Source organism: Panthera onca, chromosome A3 (assembly GCF_046562875.1).
Source record: "Panthera onca isolate mPanOnc1 chromosome A3, mPanOnc1 haplotype 2, whole genome shotgun sequence".
Taxonomy (NCBI): domain Eukaryota; kingdom Metazoa; phylum Chordata; class Mammalia; order Carnivora; family Felidae; genus Panthera; species Panthera onca.
The window spans coordinates 116,830,408-116,846,404 of NC_138341.1; the positions used below are offsets into that span (position 1 = coordinate 116,830,408).

Genomic DNA, 15,997 nt, shown 5'->3' on the forward strand with positions numbered 1-15,997 from the left:
ACAATGTCCTGCACCTTGTTCTTTTCATTTAATAGTTCATCTTGAGAGAGCTTTCCGTATCATAACATAGGATTTTTTTTTTTTAACAGCTGCATGGTATGCTACTATATGGATTACAAAATTCTTAAATTGAAGCTATCTAATACAATCTGGGTTGCATGGTCATTCTAATTTATTGGCATATGTAAAGTGTAATCAAGTTAAATGTTTGCTTCCTGCCTCCTTTGTGTTTTGGTCTTGTGTGTATGTCAACTTGTTTAACTTGCCTTGTAACCCACTGTGCTGGGTATCCTTCCTCCACTCTACATGACAGAACTCAGGTCTGAAAGGTCAGGTTAATAGTTCATAAACTAAGGAATATCCAGGTTGGGATTTGAACCCCAAGTCTGTTAGCCTCCATAATTTGTGATTTAACACAATTGCACGAGCCTTTACATGGTAGGCTTTGGTAATCTAGTCCTTTGGGAAGAGGTTTGGAAGAGTACTGTTTTGGATATTTTGGGTGGGTATTAAAGGCATTTGACTTTTTTTTCTGACTCAGGTATCCAGCTCACATAGAAGACATTGACTACGAAGAAGGAAAAGTACTCATCCATTTCAAGCGTTGGAACCATCGTTATGATGAGTGGTTCTGCTGGGACAGTCCTTATTTACGCCCTTTAGAGAAAATACAGCTGAGGAAAGAGGGCTTACATGAAGAGGAAGGATCTTCTGTGAGTATCAGATCTGTAATGAGCTGGGTCAGCCATTGGGTATTTTATGTTCCAGCCTTTGATGTTCAGTGTGAAAGTCAGTAGCAGCTGGGGACCAATCCTTATTTAGGTCTGTAGTTACAACTCTGAGATCTCCATGGCACCTGGGGTTCTTGAAGAATCCTAGTTGTCAATTGTCTCCATGATGTGATTGATGTGACAGGTCATTGAGAGAAACATTGAGGATGCATGGGGACCTTATCTCTTTCTTTTATACCACTGTATCCCTTTAGATTGATTATTTATTTATTTATAAATATCTCTAAATTTTTTTTTAATGTTTATTTATTTTTGAGAGAGAGAGAGAGAGAGGGAGGGAGACACAGAATCCAAAGCAGGCTCCAGGCTCTGAGCTGTCAGCACAGAGCCCAACGCGTGGCTTGACCTCACGGACTGTGAGATCATGACCTGAGCTAAAGTTGGATGCTTAACTGACTGAGTCACCCAGATGCCCTTATAAATATCTTTTATTTTTTATTTATTTTTTAAAATTATTATTATATTTTAATGTTTATTCATTTTTGAGAGAGAGAGAGCGTGTGCACCCCCCCACACACACATGTGCAAGTGGGGGAGGGGCAGAGAGAGAGGGAGACACAGAATCTGAAGCAGGCTCCAGGTTCTGAGCTGTTAGCACAGAGCTCGACACAGGGCTCCAACCCACGAACTGTGAGATTATGACCTCAGTTGAAGTTGGACGCTTAACCGACTGAGCCACCTAGGTGCCCCATAAATATCTTTTTTTAAACGTTTGTTTATTTCTAAGAGAGGTGTGAGCAGGAGAGAGGCAGAGAGGAAAGGAGAGAGAGAATCCCAAGCGGCTCCGTGCTATCAGTGCGGAGCCCAATGGGGGGCTCAGTCTCATGAAATGGAGATCATAACCTGAGCTGAAATCAAGAGTCAGACGCTTAGCCAACTGAGCCACCCAGGCGCCCCCCATTTTAGATCATTTATTAAACTGGTTTGTTGTATGACCATTTATTAAGCAATCATTCCCTGTGGAGCCTCATTTCAAGGTCTTTTAAAGGTCTTAAACACTTGGAATTGGACTATATTCCTTTTTCCTATTATCACTATACCTGGAGCTTTTACTGATTTCAGAATGAAGGATGAAGTATTCGTTTTGAGGTTTTAATTTTTTAAATATTTATAAGAATTTTTTAAAGATTTTATTTTAGCTTTTTAAGTAATCCCTCTACCCAATATGGGGATTGAACTCACAACCCTGAGATCAGGAGTCACATGTTCACCGACTAAGCCAGCCAGGCGCCCTAAGTTTTGAGTTTTTTAAACAAGCATTGAGACATCTGTAGAACTCATGCTGCCTTTGGATCTGCCTCAGCCCTGGATTCTGTTTTTCATTTTAGCCCTGGCCAGGAAACTTGAACTCTTGTTTTCTGTGTGTGTTGTTCTACCACCCCTCTCCCCTCCTCCCTGCCCCTGCCATTTATTGTTTTATGTTGTTCAGTTTGATTGCTCAATATTCATTCTATAAACTGTATTAATGCAAACTGTTTGCTGGAAAAACAGTATGAAATATTAAAGTTGAATGGGTGCTTCCTTTGGCAAAAGATCCTTTAAAAGTGTGGTTGGCATGAATGCTGCTCCCCTAAAGATGAGGTGGCTTCCCTCCTTCTAACTTGTATACTGGGTGTGTTTTTAGTGGTCCTGGGCTCAGGGACAGAGCAGGGACTATCATCAGTGCTGTGCTATGCTTGCCCAGACCTCCTAGGATAGGAAAAGTCTTGTGTCTAACCCTTTTGTTGTGACTCCCAGTGCCTCTGTCTCAGTAGCCATCTCCCCTTCCCACTATTGTCAATCCAGCTTCTCTTATGAAATCTGGTACTGTGTGTGTCCTATGAAATTGGATTGGTAACAGGTTTTTTTTGTTTTTTGTTTTTTTGTCTTTTTTAATGTTTTTTAGGAATTTCAAATAAACGAGCAGGTCCTTGCTTGCTGGTCTGATTGTCGTTTTTACCCAGCCAAAGTCACTGCTGTTAACAAGGATGGTAAGGCATTTGAGTTGTAATTATTTTTACTCATGAAGTAGGGGGGAGTTTGTAATATTAGAGTCTGATAGTATATTTTGAGTATGTATTTATTGCCTAGGAATCCTCTCTCTTCAAGTTAACCACTATGTCAGGAATTAGGAAGAAATTATAAATGGAGACAAATCTGGGTTAAAAAGAGGAATTTGATTCTTTGCCTCCTAAATTCTAGTAATTGTTTTCTAAAACAGTTATGGTTCTAAAAAAACAGTAAAATAATTATGGGTCATCTGTCCCTCTGCTGGTAAGTGTGCAGGTTCTTGTCCAGGAGTTCCTAAGAGATGAAAAATAAGCTTTAATATGCCTTTTACTTATTTGTAAATAGCCTAGAAATGAAGTGAACATTACTAAACATTTCTTAAAAATATGCTTTGTGAGGGGCACCTGGCTGGCTCAGTCAGTAGAGCATGTGACTCTTCAACTCAGTCATGAGTTCAGGCCCCACATTGGGCATGGAGCCTACTTAAAAAAAAATGCTTTGTGGATGCAAGGTGATTGAAGGTGGTCTGTAGCATCAAAGTTGCTAGTTGAAACTGGGGCCCTGGGATTTAGAGCACCGAGTTGGGATGCCTTTGCCAAGTTTATAACCCGTGAGGAGTCAAGACTGGGAACATGACCCAGAGAGGCTGTTTTTGCTAGTACAAAGGCGGGAGGATGGTTAAGAAAATAATATGTATGGTCAGCATCCTGACACTGAGAGAACAGACTCTGGATCTGAGTGATACATTTTTTTTGTAGTATTTTCTATCAGGTTGTTTGTGGTATGTCCATGACCTCTTAGTACTGCTGTTTGTGGTGGCTATGTGGCCAGATTGACTTTTTATTCAGTGAAGTTTTTCAGGTATTCATTCAGCACTCTTGTTAAATGCTGGACCTGGGGCTGATCAAGTTTTGTTTGAGAATGGGTTGAAATGGTAAAAAAACGAACATGTATTTGCATGTAGCAGAAATTTCTGTTTCTCTTTTGCTCTATTCACTCCCTCCCCACGCTGTTAGGACAGTGTGGGTTAATTCTGCTACCAGATGTAGGTTATCCTGAAAGCACAGTCCTCTTGCCTCAGGCTTCCAAAACAAGGTTGTATCTTTTAAGATGTCTGAGCAGTTACTGACTACTCCAGTTCATGGTTGATTCAGCCTTTTTGAATAGTTCTTGTTTCCCTAAATTTCTTTCTTTCTTTTTTTAATGTTTATTTATTTTTGGGAGAGAGAGAGAGAGAGCACAGGCAGGGGAGGAGCAGAGAGAGAGAGGGAGACAGAATATGAAGCAGGCTACAGATGGTGAGGTCATGACCTGAGCCCAAAGTCTGATGCTTAACCAACTGAGCCACCCAGGCACCCGTTCCCTAAATTTCTTTTTTTTTTCTATAATTTATTCATTAAAAAAAAATTTTTTTTATTTAAAAAAAAAATTTTTTTTTAACGTTTATTTATTTTTGAGACAGAGCATGAACGGGGGAGGGTCAGAGAGAGGGAGACACAGAATCTGAAACAGGCTCCAGGCTCCGAGCTGTCAGCACAGAGCCCGATGCGGGGCTCGAGCCCATGGACCGTGAGATCATGACCTGTGCCGAAGTCGGCCGCTCAACCGACTGAGCCACCCGGGCGCCCCATAATTTATTCATTTTTTATAATTTACATCGAAGTTAGCGCATGGTGCAACAATGATTTCAGGAGTAGATTCCTTAAGCCCCTTACCCATTTAGCCAGTCACTCTCCCACAACCCCTCCGGCAACCCTCTGTTCTCTATATTTAAGAGTCTCTTATGTTTTGTCCCCCCCCCCCTTTTTATATTACTTTTCCTTCCCTTATGTGCATCTGTTTTATCCTAAAGTCCTCATATGAGTGAAGTCTTATGATATCTGTCTTCCTCTGATTAATTTCGCTTAGCATAATACCCTCTAGTTTTTCTAAATTTCTTTTATAAGTTTGTGTTCAAAATAGAATTCTCTGTTATTATTTTTCATATGTATCACTTTAATCTAAAAATGTATTTTAAAGGAGAGCTCACATGTTATTAAACTGCTTTTTAGTAAAGGACAGTTTACTTTTTAAGTCTTATTTTCAAGATTAAAATTTTTTCTGCTCTTACTACATTTAAATCATATGATATGAAATGTAGGTGTTCTATGTGTACATAGATGTGTTCCTGAAGGTCTATTAGGTTGATTTATGCTGATCAATTGAGTGTATTCCCCCTGAATGATATCCATTGGAGGTGTGCTCCCTTGGGGAAATGGCTGTCCCTTAGATCACATAAAAGTTGTGAGTAGTAACATGGGTAACTCTGTAGATAAGGGAGGTTGTAGAAAGGAAGCAACATGTGTCTTTTGATCCAGTGATGTCTCAGAGTCACATGGAGCACAGAAATGGGGCCAAGGGGGTTGGATGAGGGAGTATCAAAGGAGAAAAGGCAGATTGAAGAAGAACGGTTTGGGGAGCCCGGGAGCAGTCTCTTAGAGGGGTAGGATGGGGTCTTGGTGGAAGGAGGCTGTTTGCATCTATGCAGATCCTAGATCTGGGTATCATGGATTTAAAAAAAGAAAAAAAGAGAAAAGACCTAGTTCAAGGCTGCATGAAGTGGGTGTTGATATAGAGCAACCAGGAGGAGGCAGTACAGGAATAGAATGGTGCAGATAAATCATGAGGGGAGCGGGGAAGGACCCCTGTCTGTAGTTACTGTTGTTTTTGTTTTTGTTTTTTTATGTGTGGATGAGTCTGGAATATTTTGAAATAATCATTTAAGGACTAAAAATCATTTGCCACATTATTAGGCATAGTTAAGATTTTTAAATGTCTCTTAAACTCTTTTGAACTGGGGCAACCAGAGCTTTGCAGGTTGTTTTAAAAAATATTTTCTGTTTATTTCCTCTATGTGCTAAAATTATAGGAGGGGGAGTCTTCAGATAATGATTGTCCCTAAAATAGCCATTTGTCACCCTAATAATATTGGTTCTGTAAGCTCTGAATTCTGTCCAGTAAATTTTAGTTATTTGAAAGACATTGAAAATGAGTGGAGGGGCACCTGGGTGGCTCAGTTGGTTAAGTGTCCAACTTTGGCTCAGGTCATGATCTCCTGATTTGTGAGTTTGAGCCCTGAATGGGGCTCTCTGTTGTCAGCACAGTGGCTACTTTGGATCTTGTTTTGGATCCTCTGTCTCCCTCTCTTTCTGCCCTCCACTGCTGGTTCTCTCTCTCTCTCTCTCTCTCAAAATAATGAATAAACTTGAAAGAAAAAAAAAAATGAGTGGAGATTTCTGCCAGAATCAGTTTTCCCCAGAGTTTTTGGTCTGAAGTCCTTACTGGTTCTTGAGACTAATTGGAAGGGAGAGAAGAGGAAGGTCACGGGGCAGGGGAAATCCTGAAAGGTAGTGGAATCGGCTGGGTGGTATTATGGTCACATTGTGGATTGTGAAGGAAAGCTAGCCTTTGTGGGAGTTCAGATCTGTGCCTGATTTTGAAGAGATAATGACTCTTTGGTGCTGCCTTTGGGTTAGATTTTATCCATGGGAGCTGGTGGGCAGTTTCTAGTTCAGTGTGACTGTAGTCCTTGCAGGATGTGGGGAGGACAATGCTGGACTCTTTTTTCATTCTTTCCCTGGTATTTTCTGCTTGCTCTGCCTCATTTCCATCTGCAGCAGAGGCTATCACAGTTTCATGGCTCTGTGAGGAGGAGCTCTGCTGGCAAGGTGCCCCCTTTATTTCCTGTAAAAGTCATTTTGTCTTGTTGGTGCTGCTAGAAGCTGGGCATATAGTGAAATCACACCTTGTAGATTCATCTTTGGGAGGCTTGGTCTCATTTTCTTGCCACTCTCAACCTCCTTGGTGGTTTTCCCGAGACTGAGCATTGAGGTTGCTGGCATTGGGAGTCTGGTGTGAAACACAACTAAATGGTAACTTTAGAGTTTCTTAAGGGAGTTATTTAGCACTTAGAAACTGGGGAGGGCAGTGCAATGTTATTTAGCCCTTTTCACCTGGAATAGTTCTTTGGCAGTGGTAATTAAGCATCATTTCATGTGAAGGTAGCCACACCTGGTTAGCTTTGTTAGCCCCTTTGTCTGTGTTTGGAGTAAAGGACAGGATTCTGCTTCCAGGGAATCTTTGTTCAGAAGCCATCTCTGGTGAGTTGACCTCAGCTCTTTGCTGCGGCTGCTCAGCTTCCCTTTTTCACACTGGGTATGGCAGAGCCACAAGTGTCAGGGCTTTGTGTCCCCATCATGGACTAAGACCACGCTGCTCTGCAAGGCATTCTCTGGCGGAAACTGAAAGTAGGTTTGCATTTACAACAAAATGAGGAATTGTTCCTTCCTGTTGATCTGTGGTTCTTTAACTTGAGTGAACAGGCAAATCAGGCCCCTCTTCCTTAAAATTATACGTATTCTTAGGTTATGTGTTCTCTGTTCCCTCAGTTCAGTCTTTGGTCTAGTGCCTGAAGTCTGCATTTGTAAGAGGAGATTCTTTGGAAATGCTTTTATTTCTAGAGTCTCTTGTTGAAGCAGTTACTATTTTTTGTCTTCATGCTGTAACTGATCCTATATTTGAAATGTGGGGATGTTGGGACTGTGTGAAGAGCTTTGCACAGAGATAAAAGGAAGATTTAGGCCCACACACGCAGGTGCTAGCTTGGCTCTTACCTTCTAAGTGGGGAAGGGGTTCGTGCTTCCCTTTTAAAGTGATTGGTGGAGAGTAGTAATTGGAACCACTTATTGATCCCTTGCTCTGTAAGGGTTACTTTGCTAAGCAGTTTCCATATCTGATCTGATTTAGTAGTATTCAGACAGACATGGAACGGTTGTTGCCATCAACCCTATCATTTTACAGATGAGCAGCTAAGCTAACAGCAGAAGCTGCTTGAGGTTACAGAGCAGGTACATAAATGACAGAACTGCGACCTGGATGTAGGTCTGGGGGGGCTCCAAAGTTCCTGAACTGCAGTTCCTAAAGTCCTAGACTATCTCTCTGAGGCAGAGTTTTCCTAAAGGGCAGAAGTTGTCAGGGGCAGGTGTTTATTGGGAGTGTGTACACACATGCCTGATACGATGGTAGGGTGGGTGTAGATGGTCAGTATTTTCTGGAGCATGGTGGTATCTTGAGGTCCCTGACTAGGACTCTGGATCTGGTCCCAGTCCCTGCTCCTTGATTACTGGCAGTTTACTACCCTTTCTCTGGACGCTTGTGCAGTTAGAACTCGAAGAAGGAATTGGAACAGATGAGCATTTTTAGAAATTGTTGGCTACAGAACCTAAGCCCATTATGTAAAATTGGCTAAGAAGAAATGATGGGGGAGGGGAAGATACACTTGCAAACTTGTGTGTATTTCTCTGCCCACCCCAGAAGGCACATCTGTGAGCACATCAGGACTTTGAGAATCCATGTTTGAAAACTTTTTTTTTTTTTTTTTTAATTTTTTTTTTTTCAACGTTTTTTATGTATTTTTTTGGGACAGAGAGAGACAGAGCATGAACGGGGGAGGGGCAGAGAGAGAGGGAGACACAGAATCTGAAGCAGGCTCCAGGCTCCGAGCCGTCAGCCCAGAGCCTGACGCGGGGCTCGAACTCACGGACCGCGAGATCGTGACCTGGCTGAAGTCGGACGCTTAACCGACTGCGCCACCCAGGCGCCCCTGAAAACTTTGAGTTTCCTATCCTTGGCATTCTGGAATTCTCTGACTCTCGGAGAATGAGTGGGATAGAGAAAAGGCCTTCAAGTCATAGTTATGTTAGATTTCAAGAGCAACAGAAATCTATCCAGAGTCACTTGTGCCATCCCGTTTCCTTGGCCCTAGAGAAGATCAGTTTGCTATGCATCTCTAGTTTTTTTTCTTACATCCCTTCTGTACTTAACTGACTGCTATAAGGTTGTCCAGTATACTGAGTTTTTAACCCCCAGAGGCCCATGTTTATTTATTTATTTTGAGGGGGAGAGAGAGGGAGAGAGAGAGAGAGAGCTCGAGGCATGAGTGGGTAGGGGCAGAGAGAGAGAGAGGGAGAGAATCCCAAGCAGGCTCCGTACTGTCAGTGTGGCCCAGCTTGGGGCTCGAACTCACTAACCATGAGATCATGACCTGAGCCGAAATCAAGAGTTGGACGCTTAACTGACTGAGCCACCTAGGTGTCCCAGGACAGGGGCTTCTTAAAGGAGACTGAGGCAGGGGGATGCACTTATTTTTTTCTGTAATTTACATGTTATTTGTTAGATATTATTTGTGGCTGTGGGAGAACTCTATTGTCAGCCACCTGCGGGAGGATTCCAGGGGAAGACATTCTTTTAGTTGTACAGGAACCATTAAAGTAGATTTGGGGCCTCTCTCCAGAAGTGGGCCTAGGCCACTATTGTCTATGGGATGTATTGTTCTTTTCCTTCTGATTTATTGAAGCCCAGGTTAGGCTGTGTACATGATCAAGGAAACAAGTTTTGAGATGATCCCTTGTAGTTCTTTGGAAGTAAAAAGGGTCAGGGCCAGGATATTGCTGTCTAAGTAAAGATGGTGATCCATGAGTACCTTACCATAGTGCAAGTCATTTCAGAGTGGTCATTGATGCTCTGGGTCGGTATTTTGGACTAAAGGCTGAGGGACTTGGGAAATAGGCAGTTTGGGGTGGTGGAAGAAGAATTGGTCAGAGGTCAGCAGAGAGGCTTAGATGTTTGTTGTTGTTGTTGTTATTGTTTTTAGAGAGGCTTAGGTTCTAATCCTACCTCTATTTAGCTCTGTTTTAGCTCTTTTTGGAACTCAGTGCACACCTCTTCATTTAAGGCCTCCTTTTTGAACATGCCATCAAGAGTAAGCTTCAGAATTGACCTCAAATAGCTGAAAATGTTGGACTGTTGGGTAACATTACTAAATGTTATCCTTCTGGATGTTTGAAATGTCTGTAAAAGTGAACAGTTTTCATTTTGATGTAATTGGTGCTAACTTTCTTGGTAAGATAGATGAAGGGTGTAGGCTTGGGTGGCTTGTTGGCATACTTGATCTTTTAAGATTTCATGAGAGGTGGGTTCTTAATGCCCCCATCCCCAGGCTGGCCAGAACTGTGTCATGGTTGCTTGGAAAGGGTATGTTTAGAGTCCATAGCATTACTTAGCATTGCTTCTGGGCTTGCCAGTGCTCTCACAATAGAGGCAGGAAGACAGGATCCCAGGCCTTTGTTGTAAGAACTCATCAATCATTGGTGAGCTGTCTTATGTAGAATCCTTTAACCAACCCAGCATAACGATATATCCTTGTATCTAGTTTTCTAGCCACTTTGTTCTGTTTGGTGACACTTGTGACAAATAATCAACTTTATTTTGTAATTACTGGGAATACAGTTTAGTACGTAATTACTAATTGTCTATAGCAGTGGTTCTCAGACTTTAGTGTGTACCAGAATTACCAGAGACACTTGTTAAAATTTATTTCTGTGACGCACTCTCAGAGTTTTTGATTCAGTTTATCAGGTGTGGTGCTGGTAACTTACATTTCTAACAAGTTCTCAAGAGTTGCTGATATTCCTGGTCTGGGCACCATACTTTGAGAAGCCCTGGTCTACGGTTAACCAGGTATTGTGTGAGAGAGACTGGTGTGGGATGTGGTCCCTGGCCTTGGAGAGCCTGCCTTTGATTTGGGATCTGCCTTCTACATGAAGGTAGGCCTAAGTTGAGACTCTGCAGGCAAGGGGACAAAATGAGTCTTTGAGAAGTTCAGAGCAGGGAAAAGTCTCTCTAAGTAGGAAGTCAGGAAGCTTTTACAGAACATATTGTGGTCATATGAACTGAGCACATTCCAGGCAGAAAATACTTTCATAAAGATGTGGAGGTGAAAATATCACAAGGCAGTTTCATTGGGTGGCAAGTAGCTCATTACTTTGAGTTGGTGGTTTTTGTATGGTGGTAATGAGAAACAAAGTTTGGAAAATAATTGGGCTCAGATTGCATTGGACTTTGAACACTACAGAATGAGGCTTTCATTAGAGGTGGCTAGCCATTGACAGGGCCCTGTTTAGGACTGGAGGAGAGGTGGCGTGGGGTGGAGAGAGAATGTATAAGAAGAAAGTAACTAGCCAGAAGGTCTTAGACTTCCTTGTTGCATTCTTTTGCTCCCAGCCCTTGGGATTTTTTTCCCCCCTTCCTGTTTGGTGGGAAATTGATCCTGAAAGCTGACTGATCATGTTTACGGGTAGTAAACCATTACATGATTACCAGAAGTTCACCGATAATCTTGACAAGGTTAACGGATTATTTTTTTTTTATCTCTGGGGCAAAAAAAAAAAGGGGGGGGGAGGTGGGTTCTAAGATGTAAAAGTTTGAAAATGTTGGTTTGAGTGCAACTAATGAGAAGTTTTGTATTATAGTTGGATGCCTCATTTGGGGAGAAGATTATTTGGATTTTCAGCTTCAGTCTTATAGCAGTGATTTTTGTTAGATTTTTTTTTTCCTAATGGAATAACTGACAATGTAGTGGCCCCATTAAGTGTTTTGGCCAAGTCTCTATTTTTAAATATTGTAACATGAAGGTCATTCATATAGATTATGAGATTAATGTTACCTCCAAAAACATGATACGTTTAGTTAGCAGTCATGTTTCTTTTGAAGTTTAACAGTTACTACCACTCTGAAGCCTAGAACATATTGATAAAAATTAATAATTCACCAAACAATAAATAAATCTGCATTTTCCTCACATTTTTAATTGTTTTATTGCTCTTTGTTCTTGGCCTAAATTCAGTGCATTTTTTTTTCTTTTAATGAAACATCATAAAAATGAGCTGTTTTTTTTTCTTAAGTTTATTTATTTTGAGAAAGAGAGAGAGAGAGAGAGAACATGAGCAGAGAGGGAGGGGCAGAGAGAGAGAATCCCTAAGCAGGCTCTGGTCAGTGTGGAGCCCAACGTGAGGCTCAAACTCACGAACTGAGAGATCATGACCTGAACCAAAACCAAGAGTCAGGATGCCCAACCAACTGAGCCACCCAGCCATCCCCCAAATGAGCTGTTTTTGATGGATTTTGATTTGTATAGATTAAGAGAAAACTTACTATGTAATGTTGACTAAGAAATGAAGGCATGCATATTAGTTATTATCTTGGACATAAATAAGACTGATTCCTAATATTGTAATTCTCATACATTTATTGTTGTGGTTGGAGCTCCCTTGTATTTATGCTTTGAAAAGTTTTGTTGCTTTCATGAAACTGCAACTTAAATCATGGTATCTCCTTGAATTTTAGGTACTTACACTGTGAAATTTTATGATGGAGTAGTTCAGACTGTCAAACATATTCATGTCAAAGCTTTTTCCAAAGATCAGGTGAGAAATGTGGTTTTGTGCTTTGTGGTATGAATAATACTGACATTGTAATTTTGTTTCTCAAATAAAGGCATTATATTTGTTTATGATGGCAAAGTCTTTATTTCCTTTACCTGACACAATTTCACTAGAAAGCAATATGCAGGTTTTCAGAAATTGTTAATATTTTTCCCTCTCTGTCATTTCCTGTTATCTGTTTTCCTCATCTTTTCTCAAAAGTGTCTCCTTATTACTCTTTTTTTTCTCTCTCCCTGTGCCCTGTCCCCAGAGCGGTTACTCATCATAGGGAACGTGCTGAAACGCTTGAGGAAACCTAGAGTGTATTTTCTCCTCATCTAACTTAGTCCCTTCAGCTCAGGATCATGACTTGGTGGTTTCAAAACTGCAGTTTGGTGTGTATTTGGCAATCATTTGTGCTACATATGCCTGGTTTGAAAATTTTGTTTCCTTTTGTGCTGGTCACCATGCACTTGTTTGCTTGAGCATGGGACAAGAGTTTTGATACTAGAAATGTGGTCCATCTAGACATGACCATCTAGAAATTGTTGCCTACTCTTTTCATTTTTTCCCCTTTAGTCTTTTTTTCATGTGTATGCCCTAATGAAATAGTTGAGGGGAAAGCAAGATCAAAATTTGGATATTAATGTTTTAACAATTCTGATCATTAATAATTGTTACTCACCTCTTTGGGTAGTTTTTGATGTGACAGTATTTGTTGATGCTGGGACCTGTCTTTTCTTATGATCAAATGCTTATCACAAGTTTTAGTAAATTCTTCTGTACCTATATTTAACATTTTCAAAGGATTATGATACTTGGTATCTTTAAAGGTAGCCTTAAGAATGTTTTTGCCTTTTACTGGTTTTCCTTTTCAGAAAATTGAAACAGTTATAAAGCTTTAGCCTTGAGGTTTTTTCTCTTCCATCGTTTGCTGCTTAGGCATCTAAGGAAGTGCTATACAGTACACTAAAATCGAATTTTGTGTGCTGCTTGGATGGCTCAGCCAGAGCATGTGACTCTTGATCACAGGGTTGTGAATTTGAGCCCCATGTGTGGCGTAGAGTTTATTTAAAATTTAAAAAGTGATTTTGGCCTTAAATTTGACAAAAGTTTTTAAAAGTTTAAAAGTTTTTATTTGTTTCTTTTGAGAGAGACAGAGACAGAGTGAGTGGGGGAGGGACAGAGAGAGAGAAAGAGAATCCCAAGCAGGCTCCATGCTGTTAGCACGGAGCCTGATGCAGGGCGCGAACTCATGAAACCGTGAGATCATGACCTGAGCTCAAAACAAGAGTTGGCTGGACTCTTTTTTTTTTTTTTTATTTTTTTTAATTTTTTTTTTATTTTTTAATATATGAAATTTACTGTCAAATTGGTTTCCATACAACACCCAGTGCTCATCCCAAAAGGTGCCCTCCTCAATACCCATCACCCACCCTGCCCTCCCTCCCACCCCCCCATCAACCCTCAGTTTGTTCTCAGTTTTTAACAGTCTCTAATGCAAGAGTTGGCTGGACTCTTAACCAACTGAGCCACTCAGGCGCCCCTTTGGCAGTTTTTGTGTTGAGTTTGTGGAGTAAGTTAATAATAGAGGACCGTATTAAGAATTTGTTCAGAATTGTCAGATTGTACCCAGAATCTCCCCAAATGGAAATGTAGGGCTCCAGATAACATTCAACTGTTTACTTTGCTGTACTGAATAAATTGATTGATAGCACTTGAGATGCTTTGGGTTGGAGATAAGCACCTTACCCACTGTGGATTTGTGGGTGCTTCATTTCCCAATTCCCAGCTGTCCCTGAGTGTCTCACTTCATCTCAGACCTGGTGGGTAGTCAGGTGCAGGCCCATGGCTCCTGCTTGTATTTGTTTTTTCAACGAGGGCATCATATTTAGTTAAAAGACTTCTCAGGTCTCTTCAGCCCTAAGAATGTAGGGTTCCATAAGGCTATATACAGAGCTTAACTTTCAATTTGCCTTTCTCTTTTAATCCTCTCCCTGCTCCAACTCTCAAAAAAGTACCCAGAAATTAAATACAAGGAAGCTCAAAGAGCTAAGGCAAGCCAGCCCACGATTATCAGGCTCCCTCCCATAGGGACCAAAGTCTGGACGCTGGGGTTTCTACTCACAACTTGGTATCAAAAGCTGGTACAGAATAAGGTGGTTTCAAAGGCTAGCAGTAACTTGGCTCCAAGGGCCTTTCTGCAGTGGAGCACACCTAACAGGGCCAGGCTGGGTAAGAAGCGGTGTTTGTTGGCCTTGTTAAAAAGCTTCTTCCCTTAGGCATCTGGAAACTGAGTGCCCTGCACCCCCATAGGAGACCAGCCCTAAGGCCCTAGCTCCAGACAAGGCACCCAAGCGTTGGAGAGCAGCCCCTGGCCTGCAGCCATGGCGGTGGATGGTTATGTACCTCCAAAGCTTAACTCATTAAAAGTATCTGTCACAGACAATTTCTAAAGGTATTTTCATATATTACTAGAATAGATTGAGGTTTTTTTCTGTATGACCATACTGTTCTAAATGTTTTGATAATTTATGTGTTAGGGATATTTATCTTTTTTGAAGTTATAAAAATGACACATTAACTGTAGAAAATTTGGAAACTATAGAAAAGCACAACGAAAGTAAAAATGATGTAATTCTATTATCTAAATACAATTGCTCTTAACAGATTGGCATATATCCTTCTGTGTTTTTTGTAAATATTAATATATATTTTCAAAATTGGGGTCATATGGTTATATTAGTATTCTATATCTTGCTCTTTTTTTAATATGGGGGTTATATCTTGCTCTTTTAACAAAATAACATTTTCCTAAGTTCTTAATAGTATATGATAATATGGCTTTTCCTGGCTATTTAGTATTGTGTAATATGTATATAACTCTGCTTTGTGTAATTAATTCCCTAATGGTCATTTATAAGGATATTTGTAAATTTGAATATATAAGTCTGATTATTCTGTCAGAAAATTTAATTTCTATGAATTCATTCTAGTTCTAATTCTTTGACACAGATTGCCAACATGCTGCCCCTCCCCCTAAGGTGGTTGTCATTTATGATTCTGCCAGCAGTTACTGAGGAGTGCTTGCTCTCAAACCTGACTGCTTTCAGAAAATTTTGGGGATCTGAAAAATTTTCTTCCAGGGTCTAACCTTGTTTATTATTTATCCTTATGGGACAAATTAAACTTTCACTTACTGAATATTTAGGTACTCCTTCCAGCTTTTGTGAGAGATCTGCATGCCTAGTGCGTGCTTGGTGCTGGGAATTCCATATGCACTTGATATGGTGGTCCCTGCTGTTCTCTTGAGGTCTTGGAAGAGAGATACACATACAAATTTAATTGTAGTTTTGCAAACTCTAGAGCTTTCAGAGCTGACTTTATTAGGAGCAGTCATATTAGGACACACGATTTTTAGGATGCTTTAAAAAGTCATTTAGGAGGAAAGTAACCAAGAAGTAATACTTCTGTCCAGTGGACAAAAACTCAGTAGCTCAGGAGCACAGTAGGTGATTTATTGGCTTGGGCATAGCCTTTACCTGATTAAGGAAGCAAAGACCCTGCTTCTGGGTTAGACAGTCTTTACAGCTTTCCTGTTCAGCTTCCATTTATCAGTTTGTGTTCTTCTCTACACAGGGCATCAGCATCCACTGGCAAACTGAGCCAGGCCTCTGAAAGGCCCTGGGTCTGTGTAGTCATGCTTGGGACGAGAAGGATGTAGCTTGGAGACATTTTCTTAGAATACCTCTGTCAGAAAGATTGCTTTGCAGAAGAGGTCCCTGGGGTATTTGTCCCTTTAATTATCCAGTGACTTAATCAAAATATAGATCATTCTGTCTCAGAAGGAATTGACCACGACTTTTTTTTTTTTTTTTTTTTTTTTAATTTAGGATTGGTTCTCAAGCCTCAGAGTAT

The 15,997-nt window shown here is 40.7% G+C and overlaps 1 protein-coding gene and 1 pseudogene across 4 annotated transcripts in view; one reads left to right on the forward strand and one right to left on the reverse strand.

Annotated features, from left to right (window-relative positions):
* PHF20 (PHD finger protein 20) overlaps positions 1–15,997 on the forward strand; it is a 147,247-nt gene that overhangs the window by 52,765 nt on the left and 78,485 nt on the right. For 2 of the 4 annotated variants that reach the window (XM_060616764.3, XM_060616772.3), the window contains exons 3-5: positions 542–713; positions 2,677–2,761; positions 12,003–12,082. In XM_060616764.3, the coding sequence (XP_060472747.1) occupies positions 542–713; positions 2,677–2,761; positions 12,003–12,082 (337 nt within the window). Of the gene's footprint in view, positions 1–541; positions 714–2,676; positions 2,762–12,002; positions 12,083–15,997 lie in introns of those variants that run through there. The other 2 variants (XM_060616780.3, XM_078444107.2) reach the window with 2 other exon arrangements.
* Positions 14,124–15,479, reverse strand: LOC132688207 (transmembrane protein 256 pseudogene; annotated as a pseudogene).